At 51.8% G+C, this 18,917-nt stretch overlaps 1 protein-coding gene across 1 annotated transcript; it reads right to left on the bottom strand.

Annotated features, from left to right (window-relative positions):
- Window positions 1–5,935: 5,935 nt before the first annotated feature.
- Window positions 5,936–7,925, bottom strand: LOC144246546 (uncharacterized). The gene has a single exon (XM_085588396.1). The coding sequence runs from the start codon at window positions 7,148–7,150 to the stop codon at window positions 6,158–6,160; it is 993 nt and encodes a 330-aa protein (XP_085444522.1). The 5' UTR covers window positions 7,151–7,925; the 3' UTR covers window positions 5,936–6,157.
- Window positions 7,926–18,917: the final 10,992 nt, after the last annotated feature.

Raw genomic sequence — 18,917 nt, 5'->3', positions numbered from 1 at the left:
TACTGATTCATGGATGGTAGCCAATGCTCTGTGGGGCTGGCTGGGAAGGTGGAGGAAGGCCAACTGGCAACGTAGAGGAAAGCCAATCTGGGCTGCTGATATATGGAAAGACATTGCCTCTCGGGTGGAAAAGCTGACGGTGAAAGTCCGTCATGTAGATGCCCATGTCCCCAAAAGTCGGGCTAATGAGGAGCACCGGAACAACGAGCAGGTAGATCAGGCAGCAAAAATAGAGGTGTCAAAGATAGACTTAGATTGGCACCATAAGGGGGAGTTGTTCCTGGCTCGATGGGCTCATGATGCCTCAGGTCATCAGGGCAGAGATGCCACCTACAAGTGGGCACGAGACCGAGGGGTGGATCTAACCATGGACAGTGTTTCCCAGGTTATCCATGACTGTGAGACGTGTGCTGCCATCAAACAGGCCAAGAGGGTGAAGCCCCTATGGTATGGTGGGCGGTGGTCCAAGTACAAGTATGGGGAGGCCTGGCAGATTGACTACATCACACTGCCCCAGACACGCCAAGGCAAGCGCTACGTGCTGACCATGGTAGAAGCCACCACTGGATGGCTGGAGACTTTCCCTGTACCTCATGCCACTGCCCGGAACACCATCTTAGGCTTGGAAAAACAAGTCCTGTGGAGACACGGCACCCCTGAGAGAATTGAGTCTGACAACGGCACCCATTTCAAGAACAGCCTTATCAACACCTGGGCCAGAGAACATGGTATCGAATGGATATATCATATTCCCTATCATGCTCCAGCTGCCGGCAAAGTTGAACGGTGCAACGGACTCCTTAAGACTACCCTGAAGGCACTCGGTGGGGGAACATTTAGAAACTGGGAAATTAACCTGGCAAAAGCAACCTGGATAGTCAACACCCGGGGGTCTGTCAATCGAGCTGGCCCTGCTCAGTCAGAACCCTTACACGCAGTAGATGGAGATAAGGTCCCTGTAGTACATATGAAAGGTATTTTAGGGAAAACTGTTTGGATTAATCCCACCTCAGGCAAAGACCAACCCATTCGTGGGATTGTCTTTGCTCAAGGACCTGGTTACACTTGGTGGGTAATGCAGGAAGATGGGGAGACCCGCTGTGTACCACAGGGAAACTTAGTCTTAAGAGAGAACTGGGTGTAAGATTTCATGGTGTGCAGATGGAAATAGAATAAGGGGTGGATAATGTCCTGGGTTGTAAGATAAGCTTGTATTCCATTTGCCATCTGTCGAAGGCGAACCGGTTGGACAGGTTTTTTGTTATCTCTCTCAGAGACAATGGTTTGTGTATACACCTTTGACTGATTCAATGAAAGGCTGAAAAAATGTAACGCCGTGAGGGGTCCCACCCAGAGGGGGGAAGCAGCTCGCTCTCTTCTTCGCGGGACTCCGAGAGAAGCAGCTCTCTCACTCTCTCTTCGCGGGATTCCGAGAGAAGCAGCTCTCCCTCTTCTTCGCGGGACTCCGAGAGAAGCAGCTCTCTCTCTCTGCGCGGGATTCCCAGAAAAGCAGCTCTCGCTCTCTCTCTCTTCGGCGGCACCCGCAGCGAAGCAGCCGGCGCGCGCAGAGGCGACGGCAGCGGAGCTCAGAGGCAACCCCGGCGCAGAGGAAGACCGGCCCCCACTGCCACCAGATCTTCAGAGGAAAATTATACCCTTCTAAAGATCACCACTTCAGCTGCAACTCATCAACTATTGCAAGGGAAAGCAATTGTCCCAGCAAAACCTGATACTGGCATTCCTCAGGTTCTAGACTTTTTCTTTCACTAGTTTTGTTTGTACCGATTGCATTTTCCTTTTTAAATTGTTGTCTAGTTTTCTCCTAGTAAAGAATTGTTACTCCCACTCCCATATCTTTGCCTGAGAGCCTTTTAATTTAAAGATCCTCGTAATTCAGAGGGAGGGGGGTTTGCCGTTCTCCATTGCACAGGAGGCTTTGCCCTCTTTCACAGACTCCTGTCTTGTCTAACCAAGACAAGCTCCCAGAGAAAAGCTGCCAAGACAGGTTTGAGACAAGTCTGGCGGATCTTGGCTTCCTGAGTGGCAGCACTCATCTGCCTCTGAAACACTGGGGGTCTGTGCTTTCCTTCCTAATGAAAAGAACTCATCTTCCTGTCCAGGTGCCCATAGCCAAAATTGAGATTCCACTTCCAAAATGCCCTGTGTCCAAGGATAGCCCATAGACCAAAGGTGCCAAGGTTTGGCTGGTTTAGCCTAAGGGTGGACACCTCCCATCTTCAAGGACACTTGGACTTCTCACTTCTTTTTCCTATAGGAAAAAGTCGTTCATCCTGTCTAGATACCCATGGCCAAAACTGGGATTCCACGTCCAAAATTCCGTACATCCAAGGATGATACCAAGTGAAGGCAGCCAGGGCAGAAAAGTCTAGCTGCCCTTGAACTCATTTGAAACACGCGGGCTGCCTCTCACCTGCTTTTGAAACACTTGGTCTCTGGGCTTTCCTTCCTATGGAAAAGAACCATCCTTCTTATCTATGCAGAAATGGCTGTACTTGCAGTTGAACTTACGAAATTGTCTATATTCAAGAGTCTGCCTGGACTTCTCAAGAACTCAAACTTAAATTAAAACTCCAAAGTTTCTTGAAGTTTTAATGGGTCCCACTGAGGGACACGACTGAGAAAGTGTCCCCAGGTTCCAGTCAGAGCAGAACACTGGAGGCACTGATGAGAGCTGGGGACAAGCAAGGGAAAGGTGTCTCTGGTGCTGAGCAAACCTGGATGTGTTTCAGGAATGCAAAGGGCCCAGGCCTGAGCCCCAGCCCCTGGCAAGGCAGATCCTGTCCCTCCCTTATTGCTCAGGGCTCTTCCCGGGATGGGCACTGGCATGTGGGGATGTGCAGTGCTAAGAGCAGGACCATGGGGCGGCCCCTGCCAGGCTGCTGAGCAGGGACAAGGAGGCACTGAGGCCCCAGGGCTGCAAGGGTCACTTGTCCCCTGGTGGCCTCAGGCCCAGGGCCAGCAGCCATGGCCAAAGGGCTGCACAGGTTGGCTCTGTCAGGGCCTTGCAGCTGCTGCACATCCCTGAGCCCTCTGCAGCCCAGGCTGTCCCATGGTGTCCCTGCCCTGCGCCTCTGTCCCTGCAGGCTGTCGTCACCCCCGGCTGCCCCACCTCGCTGGCCCTTCCTTTGCTGGCAGCTCTGCCTCCTGCTGCCCCTGCCTGGCCACACAAAGCCCCGAGCTGCTCCAGGCTCCTGCTGGGGACGTGTTGCACCACAGCCCTGCCCTGGGAGGGAAATTCCTTTCTTCTGGTGTCCAGTCTGTGCCTCCCCAGCTGTCCTTGGTGCCATTATTTCTTTTTCTCACTGTTTTATACAAGGAAGAAAATCTACATCCTCTCTGAAGTCACCCTCCAATCCCTCCCAGGCTACTCCTGTTCTGTCCTCAATCACCATATCACTGACCCCAGAGCCTGCAGCCTCTACCTGCTGGTTATGCCATCTTGGGAGATTTTTGGATCCTCTACGAGGTCTGTGAAAATGTAAAAACAGTCAAAGTTATTTTCTGCAAAATCTTGCAGTGACAGAACAAGGATCAATATCTTTAAACTGAATGAGGGTGGATTTACATTTGCTAGAAGGACGAAATATTTTATAATTATGACAGTGGCACAAAATGGCAAATGTTTTTCCAGTGAGATGTATTCCCCATCCCAAGAATGCTCCAAAATCAGGGAGTGTGTGCAACCTGACCCAGTGAAATCCCCTCCCCAAGGATGGAATTCCTGTTTGTGGGTTCTCAGATGTGCTGGGTGCCCTCACAACAATTCTGGCCAGAATGTCTGCTGAGGGCAGCCAGGCTGCTGCAGGGCAGTGACCTCACAGCCATCACCATGGCAGCCCTGTCCCCTGGGCCTGGCTCTCCCCTTTCCTCTGCCCCTGCCTTGTCTCTGCTGGCATGAAGAGTTATGTTGTTTATATCTTGCCTCCAAGGTGCTGGACCAATGGCTTCCCAGTCAGGCTCCTGGAGCAGAAGTGGCTTTTCAGAGCCCATCCAGAAATGAGCCCTGAGGCAGCAGCTCTGCAGCGCTGGCCACCAGGCCGGGTTGCAAGGGAGGCTTCTGGCCATGCCCTGCAAGCAGCTGCTGCTGCCAAGGTGCCTTTGGTGCCTCGGGCTGTCCCTGGCACAGCTCCCAGCACGGCACTCTGCCCTTGTGCCCGAGGCCTTCCCTGTGCTGGGGCTGGCCTGGGGCTGTTCCTGCAGCGGGACCTGCCCTGCTCCTGGCACAGGAAAGGCAGTTCCTGCTGGAGCAGGAGGCTCTGCCTGCAATGGGCTCAAACCACTCCAGCAAGGCCCTGCTGACTTCAAAATTGCTTCCTAGAGCAGAATATCCTATAATTGTTATAGATTCTGGAGTGTGGAGTAAATAACTCTGGTTAAGAGCTTACTGTCTAGTCATGATCTGATTGTATTTATATAAATATATCTGGTATTCCATCATTAATCCTGTAGGAAAAATTGCATTGACAAATTGTTCAATTCTACCTGTCCAGTCATTTATACATAAACCTTTGACAAATTCTGGGGCTGGGTGTGGATTCATTCACTCCCAGTCTCTTCTCTTAAAAGGAATTTTAGAAGTCTGGAGGCCCTGCAGGGGTTTGAGGATCCATGGTGGCTGTTGGGTGTCATTTTTCCATCTCATGACTCAGCAGGAGTTTCTCCAATAATGAAATAAAGCTTTTGCATGAAGCTCCCACTCTGCACATGACAGGAGTGTGTGTGACATCCTGGATCTTTGGCAGCCTGGGGACTCCTGGGATGTCACTGTGGAGCCCCCGTGAGTGCCTGTGACAGATCAGTGCCTTTGCAGCCCAAGGTTTCCTGGGATGTCACCATGGAATGGCTGTGACTGCCTCTGACCACACGGCTCTTTGCCATCCCCAGAAACCCTTGGGAGGTCTCCATGGAGCCCCTGTCTCTGTGTGCGACATTCCAGCTCTTGAACAGCCTGGAGACTCTTGGAAAGTCCCCATGGAACCCTCTGAGGACCTGTGACAAATCTCATCCATAGAATGCAACCATCAACAGGAATCCCTGTTGCTATGGTCAGTTCCCATGGCAACCATCCCCAGCCCCTGTTGCTATGGTCAGTCCCTGGGCAGCTCCATGGAGACCCCATGCCAGGGGTGGTTGCCATGGACACCAGCTCAGGCCTGGAGACCGTTACCATGGCAACCATTGGCACTCCCATCCCCAGGCTCATGAATCCCAGAACCACAGAATTGGCTGAGCTGGGAGGGACCCATCAGGATCCTCGAGTCCAACTGCTGGCCCTGCACAGGACACCCCAACACTGCCAGCCTGGGCCTGGCAGCGCTGTCCAAACGCTGCTGGAGCTCAGAGAGCCCTGGAGCTGGGACCCTTCCCTGGGGAGCCTGGGCAGTGCCCCAGCAGCCTCTGGGCAAAAACCTTTTCCTGAGATCCAACCTAAGCCTGCCCCGACTCAGCTGCAGCCGCTCCCTCCACTCCTGTCCCTGGGCACCAGAGTGAAGAGGTTCCCTCAGCCCCAGCCAGGGACCCGCTCCCAAGGCTGCTGCCTTAGCTACCAGGGCTGGCACCAGCTGGGATGCTCGGTTTCCACAGGCCGGGGTTCAGGAATGGGATTCCTCAATTTCCTGCTCCTGCTAAAACCGCCCTGCCATTTGTTGCCCTCCCACTTACCATGGAAAGCACAAAAGGCAAAGATTCCAGGCTGGAATAAGAACAATTTACTGGGAACAGCAACAAGATGAAGAACAAACAGGAACAGAAAAAATATTGACAACAGAAGGGATAAGAAAAACTAGTTACAGGGAAAACTACATCACCATCACTTGTATCTTCCTGGCCACGTGTTTCCTCCTGCATGGAAAGGACACCCTTCTCCTCAGGGAAAGACAGAGTCCCTTTCCTGCCCCTGGCAATGACTTGAGGTGGGAGTGAATGTAGTGACAGGGCCATGGCCAGACCCTCATGTCCTTCAATCCCACATAAGGTCATTGGCAGGGGCAGGAAAAGGGACAGGTGTGTTCCCAGCATGGATCACAGGGAACATGGATCACCAGGGCTCTTCCCAACAGGTTCTCCTCCAATGGGGGATGAAGCTGGAGCAGTGCACAAAGCTCTTCCTGAAGCTGGGGCATTTTCAGGACTTCCCTTACTGGTGGCTCCGTTGGTGTTTGGTCAAGTGAGAGCTCCGGGTGAAGTTCTTCCCACACTGGGGACACAAGTATGGCCTCTCCCCAGTGTGGATGCGTTGGTGGCTGACAAGATGGGAGTTGTGCTTGAAGCCCTTGCCACAGTCGGGGCAGAGGAAGCGTCTCTCCTCAGTGTGAATCCGCTCATGCAGGAGGAGATTTGAGCTGCTCTGAAACCTCTTCCCACAAGTGGGACATATGTAGGACCTGTCCCCGGTGTGGATCTGGTGGTGCCTGATGAGGTGGGAGTTCCGCTTGAAGCCCTTCCTGCAGTCAGGGCAGCGGAAGGGCCTCTCATCCGTGTGAATGCGCTGGTGTACAAGGAGATTGGAGCTGGTCTGAAAACTCTTACAACACTTGGGACACTCGTAGGGCCTTTCCCCAGTGTGGATGCGTTGGTGGATGATGAGGTCGAAGCTCCATCTGAAGCCCTTCCCACATTCCCCATACTCGTAGGGCCTCTCCCCAGTGTGGATGCATTGGTGGCTGACAAGGTGAGAGTTGGAACTGAATCCCTTCCCACACTCCCCACACTTGTAGGGCCTCTCCCCAGTGTGGATGTGTAAGTGCCTGACAAGGTGGGAGTTGCAGCTGAATCCCTTCCCACACTCCCCACACTCGTAGGCCCATTCCCCTGTGTGGATCATCTGGTGTCGTTTCAGATTTTCGCTCTGGCTGAAGCTCTTCCCACACTCCAAACACTTGTAGGGCCTCTCCCCATCAGGAAGCTGCTCAGGGACCACCAGCTCCGAGCTCTGGCTGAAGCTCTGCCCACCTTCCTGGCCCAGAGTGGGTCTTTCCTCCTCAGAGCATCCCGGGCTGGGCTTGCAGCCCCTCCTCCTGTGAGATCTCCAGGGATTTTCCTCCCTGTTGGATTCTTGCGCTGTGGAGTTGCTCAAAATGGCCTCTTCCATGAGGTTCTGCTGCAGGGATTTGTCTTTCCTGGTCTCCATCCTCAGCTCCTGCTCTGGGGGAGGAAGGACAAGGAGAGGATGGGATTAGCCTCCATGCCACAGGGAAGGACAAGGAGATCCCCCCAGAGGATCCCCGGCAGGAGGGCATCGGCAGCGGGGCTGTCCTGCAGCCGGGGGCCAGGCTGGGCTGCGAGATGGAGCAGGAGAGAGGGGGAAAGGGGCACTGACTTCCTCCTCACCTGCCTCAGTGTCCCAGGGCATCTTCCTCTTCCTCGCAACCTTCTCGTCCATCTGGAAAACGTTTGGGTATGGGAAATCCTGTTTTGGAAGGAAACAAGGGATGAGCACAGTGAGTTTTGTATTGGTTTGAAGGCAAACCAGGGGGAGACTTTTAAGCCAGAATGACAATTGAGTAAGAAAATTAAGATCCAAACAATGATACAGAAACACTGGCTTAATCTGACAGAGTCAGGATATAACCTGACACCCCGTTGGTCAGGGTGGTGGTAGCAGGCTGATGAAATGGTGGCTGCAGTCCAGCTGGAGTGATGAACGTGATTCTGTCAAAGCCGTGATCCTGGTCTTCCTCTGAAGGTTTGGTGGTGGTTATGGAGCTCTTGTCCTCTGGGAATCCAGTAGGCAAGGTGGTCCTGGTGTTGCAAGGGTGAGATTATATCCAGGCAGGAATGCTTGGTTCCTCCCCCTGGGTGGAGCATCCCACAATGGGATGATGGAATTTTATCAGTCCTGCAGTGACACTCAATGGCCCATTAAGAGAAGATGGCCCCTGGAGGGTGTTATCAGGGCTGAGCCTTGGAAGAGATAAAGAACACTGCCCCACCTGTTGATAACAGTTTATGGAGATGGGGACTGAAAACACTTTTGGTTACATCTGACATTGTAACCGGAAACAGTGAGGCAATCCCTGCTTGGGGTGGGGGGTGAACACCACCCCCCTTACCCAAACTGGCTCAGGTGTAAAACCCCCACCCTGGGAAGGCCACACACACAGGGGACAATGTCACACTTGCCCTGACCCAGGGGAGATTTCTGTCCCTGTCACTCCCTTGCTCTCTCCTCTTTTTCTTTCTTCTTTCCATCTCTCTCTACCTCACATTTACTGTTCAATAAAATCCACTTTGGATTTAGTCTCGTTAGCACCTTAATTGGGGCAGAGTCATCTCTCTAACAATTTTATTATCCAGATTGCAACATTATTTTGCACAGTGATTTCAGGGCACTGTTGTCTGACCCCAAGTGCCATTGACAACAGCATGGTTCTCTCCTCTGAGGAGTTTGTGGCTCTTTCTGCAGGAACTCTTGGAAACCTGGATGCAGCTTCCTCTGAGTGACTTTTGGGAGAACTTATGAGGAAAATGGCTCTTGTGGGTGGCCAGTGTAAAGAAAATATTTTGTTTTCCTTCTTTGAAAAGTCTGTTAAAATCACTGGAGGAAAGGGACCAAATGATACCAGCAAGACTGACAAGGATCATTCACCCCAAAGCGAGGAACACAAGGCTATCAAAAGTCCTACAAGAAGCCCAGCTCAAGTAGCTAAATTCCCAAATAACTCCTGAATTCATGGGCTTTGGGGGGAGAAGCATTATTTTCTTGCTCCCTGTCACCTTTGTGATAGCTACACAGACCTTTCCCTTCCTTTTAATAATCTGTATTGGGCCAAATTTCCATGGTTTTTTTTTTTTTGGAACCTGCCAGCATCTGACTTGGAGCTGTGTTGGAACTGATGAAATTTGGAATTGCCACAGAATTGTTTCTGTTGTTGGTCTATTAATGTTTGGGATTTGTTTGCGTTTTCATCACAAGTGACTTGTGGGAAGAGCAAATCTTCCTCAAGGCATTTTATGGAGGGTTAAATTTGATTTCTGTTGAGTTTGTTTTGTCCGGTGCCCAGAGGTTGCTCAAGGGGTCTCTGATTTTGGTTTGGCCCTAATTTTCTTCTGATTTGTCTTTATCACTTAAAAACACCTCAAAAATGACTAAAAAGAGTATTGACCAGAGATGTCAAAAGTCCCATAATTTAAGAGGTATTTGAGGTGGAATTTACTGTTTGGGAACATATTCTGGAGGATCTGTTGGTTCTTGGGGGCTATCTGGTAGTATTCTCCATAATTTTGCGCTCTAAAAGTCAAGGTGGATTTGTCTGTCACCCCAAAATGACTCAATCACACCTCAAAATGTCTGGTTCCCACCTCAGTCCAGTGCCAAAATTACTTGATTCCTCAGACTCCAGGGTGAGATGGGGTTGGAAGGAGAAGTGAGATCCAAATTTGAGGTTGTGCGGTAAGGATTGTGTGAGGCTGGGTGGGTGTGATTCATTCTGATAGTAAATAAAACTATCAGAATTATTGATTTCTGTCCCATTCCTTTTCTGTCAGTTCTTGTTTGTTTTTCAGAGTGCCGCCTTCTCAGCTGATTTTGTTTGTGTCCTCCTGTCCCAGACTGAAAAGCAAGATGTGTTCTTTTTGCCATCTGTATGGCAGTTGTCCTGTGTTAAGTGGGCAGTTTTTCCTTATCTCTTCCACAATCCATCCTCCCTCAGGGGAGACATCTGCTGATAATGGGCTATTGAATGTCACTGCATGACTGATAAGAACTGTAAAATCCCATTGTGAGATGCTCCGCCCAGAGGGAGGAGCCAAGCATTCCTACCTGCATCTAGTCTTGAGATTCTGGCCCACCAACACAGCTTTTTCTGGGCTGGATTTTCCCATAGGAACAGCTGCCCCTTCCTCTTCAGAAGAAGATTCCCATTCCTACAGGATCACTTCTCCAACAGAACCACACCTGACACTGCAGGAGGACTGCAGCCCCAATTCCAATTAGACTGTGGCCAACATCCTGTCCAGCAGGGTGTCAGGTTGTATTCTGACTCTGTCAGTGTTGTTTTGGTTCACTGCATTGTTCATATTTTAATTTTCTTCCCTATTAAAAAAAAAAATTGTGATTCCTGCTCCCATATTTTTATCTGAGAGCCCCCCTTAATTTCAAATTAATACCAATTCTGAAAGAAAGGGTCTACATTTTTACATTTCAGGGGAGGCTCTTGCCATCCTTAGCAGACACCTCTCCTTCCAAACCAAAACACTCCTTTCTCTCCTGCCTTCCTTTGCCTGCTCTGTTTCTCTCTCATTGCCTCCTTTGACCCAGGGAAGCTCTCACCACAGTCCCTGCCCTTATTTAATTCCCAATCCATGAGCTATAGCAACCACAGGTGAAAATGTGAAGGCTGGCAGTGAAATCTCACTGTAAGATCTTGCTGCACTTGGGTTTTGGCTCTTTCATAAGAGCTTTGCCTTCAAGGGCAGGAACATCTTTTCCTGGCTGGGAACTGGAATTCCAGGCCCTGGGAGTGTGTGCCATGGATCCCAGAGGGGCATTCCCAGGCTCCGAGAGTGCTGCTCCTGCTGTGCCTCCCAAGGAGCTGTGCAGGGCAGGGGACAAGGTGCAGCAGCTGTGTTGGTTCTGCAGTGCCGCAACAGCCCCTGGTTCCATGAGTTTCAGTACTGCCAATAGTGCTTCCTGGGTTCCATGATGCCCTGCTGTGTCCCCATGGATATTTGGTGTCATGAAGTTCTTCAGTGTCACAATGGCCACCTCGCTCCATGAGCTTCTGCAGTGTACAAATGGCCTCCTTGGATGGGCAGTGTCACCATGGACCATTGGCTCCATGCAGCCCTGCTGGGTCACCATAGACCCCTTGGTTCCATGAGGTTCTGGGGGTGTCTCCATGGTCTCCTTGGATCCACAGTGTCACAATGGACCACTGGATCCACGTGGCCCCGCTGTGTCACCATGGCCCCTTGGTTCCATGGGACCCCAGGGTCACAATTGACTCTTTGCTTCCACGTCACCCCCTCAGTGCCAAAATGTCCCCTTCATTCCATGGGGAACACAAAAGATTTATAAAAACATTGAGCAAATCCCGCTTAAAACACTTGGGAACATCTGTTTGCATTCCAAAGACAAGTTAAAGGTGAGGCTGGCACCAACAGCTTCCATCTGCAACATGGATCCAGCTGGGAGACTCAGAGAATTCTGCTTCCAGAGATCATTTCTGGTCACACTGTCCCTTGTAGAAAGGTGACACCACTCCAGGCAGCCTGTACTGAGCAGCTGGCTCCTGAGTGGGGTTTGTTGTGTAGGAAATCTGCTCAGGCTTTTCCATTCTTTTTTTCCCAACAGGAAAACTTCTCCTGGGCCTGTGTGCAGGCAGAGCCCTGAGGAGAGCAGGTGGGACATGGTGCAATGGGCTGGGACATGGAGCTGCAGAGCTCAGGGACAAGGTTCTTCTGCAGGGCACAGGGATGTCAGTGCCAGGTGGGCAATGTCAGACATGGTGAGGCTGGGGGTGAGGAGCAGCTTGTCCAAACAGGGTCAGCCCTCAAGGGGCTCATTCTTCTACATGCCCAGACCTCCTAATGAGACATTGAGCATTAAGATCACCTGGGGAATGCTTCTATCAGCTCTTCTCTGAACTGGAAACTAAGAATACTCACTTGATTAAAGAAAAAATGTCATGAGGTGCACTTGGAAATCCTCCTCCTTACAAGAACTCCAAACTGACTCAAATCAGCTGCACAAGCCCTGGAGATTTGCAGACCATTGAATGAAGACAAAGTGCCCCTGAGGCCTTTCCGTATTTTGATTATCCCCAACATGGATTTGGGACTCAGTCCAGGACCCTCAGGCACTGAGAGAAGGCTGAAGAAGCTGCTCAAGGAGTCAGAAGCAAAATTCCAAGTCCCTTGGAGCATCACTGGGCCCCACTGAGGGCAGGGACTGCCAAAGGCTCCCAGGGACTGGTGAGAGCAGATCCTTGAGGCCAGGATTGCAGGGAGCCCAAGGCTCAGAGCAGGGAACTGCAATGCTGAGCAAGGCCTGGGCTGGCTGGGGGAAGCAGAAAGGCCAAGCCCTGAGCCCAGACAGTCACAGCAGGGCCTGTCCCTCACGAGTGGCTCGGGGCTGTTTGTGGGGCAGGGGGATGTGAGGGGCAGCAAGGACAAATGCCACAAACCTGTGTGACCCTGCAGATCCTCATGGAACCAAGGGGCCGGTGTGACACTGTGGGAAGTTGTGGAACCAAGGGGATCATTGTGGCACTGTTGGGCCCATGGAACCAAGGGGCCATGGTGACACCACAGGGCTTCATGGACCCAGAGACCATTACGACTCTGTGGGGCCTGATGGAACCATGGAGACCATTCCGACCCTTCAGGGCCTGGTGTCACCAAGGGGGCATTGTGACACCTCAAGGCCTCCTGGAAGCTAGGGACCATTGGGACACTGTGGGGCCCCATGGAATAGAAAAACATGGAACAGGTCTGGCTGGCTTGGACTGCCAGGGGCCACCTGACAAGTCTGGCTGATGTTGGAATGCCAAGGGCTGCTTCTCATCAGCTCCTGGAGCAATGGGGCTCTGTGCTTTCCTTGCTATGGAAAAGAACTGTCCATCTTTTCAGATGCTCATTCCCAAAATTGATATTCTACCTAAAAAATTCCTATATGCAAGGATATCTCTCAGAAAAAAATCTGGCAGCTCTGGTTGGCCTCTGGTTGTCACCTCTCATCCCCCCAGAAAACATTGGCATAATGTTCTTTCATTCCTGTGGTAAAGAACCGGCCTTCATGTCCAGGGACCATGGCCAAAATTAGAATTTGGCATCCCAAATTCCATATATCCAAGGATTGCTCCCAGACAAAAGTAGCAAGGACAGACAGGTCAGGTCTGGCCTGGCTGCTGAGATCCTGGCCCTGCCCCAGTGCGGCCCAGCCTGACACAGCCCCAGCGCAGCCGCTGCAGAAACCTCCATGGCAAAACAGCTCCGGCCGCCAGCACCGAGCCCGGCCGGGCTCACGGAACCATCTGCAGCCCCGGGAGATATTGACTCTGCCAGTGCTGCCATCCTCCCTCCCGTGAGAGAAAAGGACACAGGGCAGGCACACAGAGGAGCAACATGAACACACCGAGGGCAGGGAAGAGGAAGTTGAGTCCCAGATGGGAGGGATGAGGAGATGGCTTGATCTTGGGGCTGGAATCCTCTGGAAAAGCTGTGGAGAAGGATGTCATTGATACATCAGACTCTCTTTTTCCCTATAAGGCATTGAAAATATGGGGAAATTATTTATTCAGCAAAGGCCTCCATGCTAAAGTAAGGAAATGTTGCAGTAACTGTGATCCCAAAAGCAGTTTGAAAAGGAGTGATGAGACCCTGTGCCTTCAGGGAGAGAAGAAGATCTCTGTTCCCAGAGATGAAGATGATTTCAGAAATAGATGAAGAGAACCTTTGCTCTTAAACAGCTCATCTTGAAACTAATACCCCATGAGTTTATAAGGCCTATAAACACAGCTGTGGGAAAAGCTGTGAAAAAATGTGAGGCACCTGACAATTACAGATTTTTCTGGGCAGCTGCTCTTTGTGGAAGTGAAAAGCCATGAGATAACTGTTTTCTTGTGGAGAAGTCTCCATAACTCTAACAAGAAGCACTTCTCTCCCTAAGTGAACTGAAGAAAGACTATTCTAGTGGTGGAAATCTGACTAAAATTTTAGGTTTTGTCTCTACATTTTCAGATTGTATGGAGAGAGGAAGTGTTCTGAAAGTTTTGTTCCGATTCTTATTACTCTTTCATTTAGTTATTGTTAATACAATTTTATTGATACCCTTTTAAAGTTTTGAGCCTACTTTGCCTTTCTCCTAATCCTATCTCACACCAGGAAATGAGTAAGTATATTCTAGTGAGTGCACTGGTAATTAGCTAATACTGAACCCACCACACTAATTGATGCATTGGCCAGGAAATCTCAAATCGGTGAACCAAAACAACTACAGAAACTTCCTGATGAACTGCCCCAGACCAGAGGGAAATCAAGGCAGAGCTGTTGTTTGTCAGGACTTTTTTTGATCCTAATAAGCGCTGTGGTTCATTTGGAGCTGAGCCCTGGAACCTGAGGTCCTGAGAGGAGATTGCACAAACCTGTCCAGGAGTCAAAGGCAGAAGAAAATCCCAAAGTTTCTCTAGGCATTGATGGGTCCTACTGAGTCCATCCCCAACACAGGCTACACATAGATTCCTTGGAGGAGAGAACTGGAGGCCAGGATGGCACAAAAACCTCTGAGAGACTCAAAATGGCACAAAAACCTCTTAGTATGGAAACACAAATCCAAAGTAACTTACAAAAGCTGAGTTGCTCAAAGTATTAATGAGCCCCACTGAGTGTCAATGCAAAGCACTCAAGGGACTAATTAAAATAGATAATTTGAGGTTCTGACTGCAGTATCTCATAAAGTCTGTATCAAAAGGGAAACACCAAGTTCCTTAAAAGAACTGAAGTACCTTGAAGCATCATTGCACCCCACTGAGTGTAGTTACTGACAAAGCCTCTCCAGGGACTAATTACAGCAGATAATTGGAGGCCATGATTGCACAAAGCTCTCAGAGACTCCAAGGCAAAAGCAAAAGCCAAAGTCCTTTGAAAAACCTGCAGTCCCTGGGAGCATGAAGGAGCCCCCAGGGCCATTCCTGACCAAGGCTCCCCAGGGACTCCTTCCAGCAGATCCTTGACCCCACTGGGATGTGGGCTAGGGGGGGATGCTGAGGGCAGAACCAGGGGCTGACAGTGCCCAGCCTGGCTGGGGCTGTGCCAGGAGGCCCCAGGGCCTCAGGACAAGGTGTCTCCTCACAGCCCTTGGTGGCACAGACCCTGCTGTGCCCCAGGGCACCAAGACTTGGCTTCTCTTTGTCCCCACCTGGCATCAGTGCCTCCAGTTCTCTGCTCTGCCTGGGGCCTGGGGACACTTTCTCAGTCGTGTCCCTCAGTGGGACCCATTAAAAGTCCAAGAAACTTTGGAGTTGGATTCTGACTTGGAGTTCTGCAGAGGTTTCTGCAGCTCCCTCCCAGGGCCTGATGTTCAGGGCCTGAGCACAAAGCCCCAGAGGGTCATTAAAGTCCTTGTGCTGTGTCTGTGCTGCTGAGCTGGGCTGGGCTCCTGGCACAGAGGGAGATCCTGGTAACCAAGCAGAGCTTCAAAAGCACATTTCTCTTGCTGAGCAGCTCTTCTCCCCGCCCAGCAGGGCTGGGGCACTGCCTGCAGCCAGCCCGGGCACAGCACAGAGGCACAGAGAGCTTCAATCAGTCAGGGCTGGGAAGGGGCTGAGAAGTGCCTGGGGCAGAATCACTGCCAGCCCTTGGCACAGGAACAGGACAATGCAGCTGCAGCTCCTGGAGAGATCTCCTAAACCTGGAACATCCCAATGCCCACAGAACCTGTGAGTACAACTCTGAGTGTTTCTGGTGCAGGGGAGGTGAAATGCTCATGAAGCTCTGACATGTTGAGAGGGTTCCAATCAGTCATAGAATATTCCCAAGTCAAGGATTTTGATAAAAATGTGGAAATTTTCTAAAAATTTGTATTCCGTTTCCTATTATTGCAGAGTAGCAGGCATGGGGGATAAATATTAATGGTGTTTTGAATTTTGAAAAGCACCTGACGTATCTGAACTGTTACTTTTAGTTATCAATAGGGTCACAGGAGATCCCTAATGTGCTTTCAGCCACTCTGTCCATGGACAGCAGCAGCATCACCTTTGCTGGAGTCATCAGGCTCAGTCTGAGCTGTCCTTTCTCCAAGCTGCAAACAGAGCCTGCCCCCAGCCAGTGCCCTGCAAACTGGCAGGGTTCTGTCAGGCCATGGAGAGTGCACAGACATTTGGGATGCAGGAATTCTGGCAGGGAGAGATCAGGCACAGGGAAACACCTGCAGGAGGAAAATCTCCAGGAAGCAGAGAGAAGATCAGGGAAGGAGAGAAAACAAAACCCAGAAATGCTGTGGCAAGGGAGGGTTTAGAGATGTCCAGAGGATCCCCTCCAGTGCAGCCCCTCCCTCTGCACAAGCCCCCTCCCTCCTGTGCCCCAGCCAAGCCTCTGCCCTCAGGGCCGGGGCTCCAAGGCGTGCAGCCCCTCCTGTGCAGGCAGAGCTGCAGCAGAACCGTGGGGCAGCTCTGCAGCCCGGGCCCAGTTCCCTCTGCAGAGCACAGGGCTGGGAGCAGCTGCCCGGCACTGGGGGCTCTGGCAGGGGGCACAGCTGGCTCAGGGTGACACAGCTGTCCCCAGTGCCCGGCTCTGGGCAATGCTGGCAGTGCAGCCAGGGAAGGAGCTGCACCTCCCTTCATCCAGTGCCGTCAGAGGGACACTTGGAAGTGTCCCTGAAATTTCAGTCCAAGCTGGGAGCTTCAATGCAGGATGCAAACCTGTCCTCGAGCATCTTTGAGGCATAAGGTTGATAGGGAAAGGCAGAGGTGTTGTGACACTGAAAATGCTGCTGGGTTGGTGAAATGAGCAATGTGAGTCCTTGGCTCCAAATGGTGGATCTGGACTTTGGTGGATCCATCTGCCCTCAGCTGTACCTGGTGACATTTTAGGGGAAGTGTGGGAAGGTTATCATCCTCTAACTGAGAGTGGTTAAAGCCTAGAGAAATTTGAACGCGTCAGAAGGACAGACCATCTCCCCTCAGTCTCCACTTATCACTTTGCCTCACAGAAATTGCTTTGTTCTCCCTGGAGGAAGGAGAAATGCTACAGTTTTCTGATACCCAAGAACACAAGAAGAGACATGGTGGGAGCTTAAAAAGTAATCTGCAGAACTCTTGAACACAAAAATATGTCCGTGTGTGTCACATAAAAAAGAGGTGTATGTGAAATGTCTTTGATTTTACTTAGAGATATCTCCTTTAACACTTCACTGTCCTTTCTCCCTGAACAGGTGCCCATGTGCAGCCACAGCAAATGTCCAACAGCAGCTCCATCAGCCACTTCCTCCTGCTGGCACTGGCAGACACGCGGCAGCTGCAGCTCCTGCACTTCTGCCTCTTCCTGGGCATCTCCCTGGCTGCCCTCCTGGGCAACGGCCTCATCATCAGCGCCGTAGCCTGCGGCCACCACCTGCACACGCCCATGTTCTTCTTCCTGCTCAACCTGGCCCTCAGCGACCTGGGCTCCATCTGCACCACTGTCCCCAAAGCCATGCACAATTCCCTCTGGGACACCAGAAACATCTCCTACACAGGATGTGCTGCACAGCTCTTTTTCTTTATGTTCTCCGTCTCAGCAGAGTATTTCCTCCTGACCATCATGTGCTATGACCGCTACGTGTCCATCTGCAAACCCCTGCACTACGGGACCCTCCTGACCAGCAGAGCTTGTGCCCACATGGCAGCAGCTGCCTGGGCCAGTGCCTTTCTCAATGCTCTGCTGCACATGACAAATACATTTTCCCTGCCCCTGTGCCATGGCAATGCCCTTGGCCAGTTCTTCTGTGAAATCCCAGAAATTCTCAAGCTCTCCTGCTCACAGTCAAATCTCAGGGAACTTGGGTTTCTTGCTGTTAGTGCCTGTTTGGCACTTGGTTGTTTTGTGTTCATTGTTTTCTCCTATGTGCAGATCTTCAGGGCTGTGCTGAGGATCCCCTCTGAGCAGGGACGGCACAAAGCCTTTTCCACCTGCCTCCCTCACCTGGCCGTGGTCTCCCTATTTGCCGGTACTATTATATTTGCTCACCTGAAGCCCCCCTCCATCTCCTCCCCATCCCTGGATCTGGCCCTGTCAGTTCTGTACTCGGTGGTGCCGCCAACCCTGAACCCCCTCATCTACAGCCTGAGGAACCAGGAGCTCAAGGCTGCAGTGTGGAAACTGATGTCTGGATGGTTACAGAAACATTAAACTGCTGGCAAATTTCTGCAAATGACTTCTAATAAAAGGAATCTTTGATACTTCTTGTGGGTTTCATTTTGGAGGTGCTTTTTCCTCTGCTTAAGGTTTTTTAGATTATCCACAAAGAAGTATCATTTTTTTGTGCCATTTCTCATTTTGTTTGCCTGCACCTACCCGGTGGCCTCAGAGGCTGTCAATGAGGGGCTGTGCTCTCAGTGGTTTTAAAGGAACTAAAGGATCTCCCAGCAGAGTGTTCTGCAGAGATGCCCTTTTGTTGCCTTCTCTGGAGCTGCAGCTGCAATGTCTGTGTGCAGAGCTGGGGCAGATCAGGGCTGGCACAGCAGCTGTGCCCAGGAGCAGCAGCACTTGGTGCTGCCAGTGCCGCTCCCGTGGCCCTGCCCCGCTGCCCTGGTGGCCCTGGTGTTGCTGCAGGGCCTGAGTGCTCTCGGGGCCGGGCACAGTCCTGGGGGTGGCAGTGCCGGGGCTGCAGCAGGGACAGGCCATGGGCACTGCTGGGGCAGCGCTGATGCCTCAGGCCAGGGCCTGGGGGCTCCAGGCTCCTTGCCCAGGCTCTCTCAAGAACACGGCCAGGCCAATGCTCAGCACAGAAAACCCCCGTGAGCAGCCCCAGGCTGGCCGTGGGCAGGCTGGGGGCAAACAGCACGGCTGGTGCTCTGCAAGGGCCCTGGGGGAGACGGGAAGGAGCAGCAGAGCAGGGGCTGATCCATCCCCAGTGCTGCACAGCCCAGGGCAGCATCCCAGAGTGTCCTCATGGAGCTGCCAACAGCATCCCCCCTCTGCAGCCCTGTCCTCTCCCCCAGCTCACAGAGGTGCCGCATCCTTGCAGGCACAGACACGGCAGCACTGGCTCAGCAGCCCCTGTTTGCATTGCACACAGAAGGCAGGAGCACCCCCATGCTGGTGCTGTGGGGACATGAACCTGAGGCAGCACAAATGCCATCAGCCCTTGGGGCCAGGAAGGGCTGGGGGATGCCAGGGAAACCACTCAGCTTTGTCCTGGCCTCTGCAGTCAGCCAGAAAGTTTGTTCCCATCAGCTGGGAGTTTTCTGTCCCACTGC

This window comes from Lonchura striata, chromosome 10 (assembly GCF_050655825.1).
Source record: "Lonchura striata isolate lonStrDom1 chromosome 10, ASM5065582v1, whole genome shotgun sequence".
Lineage (NCBI taxonomy): Eukaryota > Metazoa > Chordata > Aves > Passeriformes > Estrildidae > Lonchura > Lonchura striata.
The sequence above is the reverse complement of the archived record's forward strand: the minus strand, read 5'-3'. Positions and strand labels throughout refer to the sequence as shown.

What these genes read in the sequence shown, in the direction of transcription:
- LOC144246546 (XM_085588396.1), bottom strand. Translation starts at nt 7,150, where the DNA reads ATGGAGACCAGGAAAGACAAATCCCTGCAGCAGAACCTCATGGAAGAG.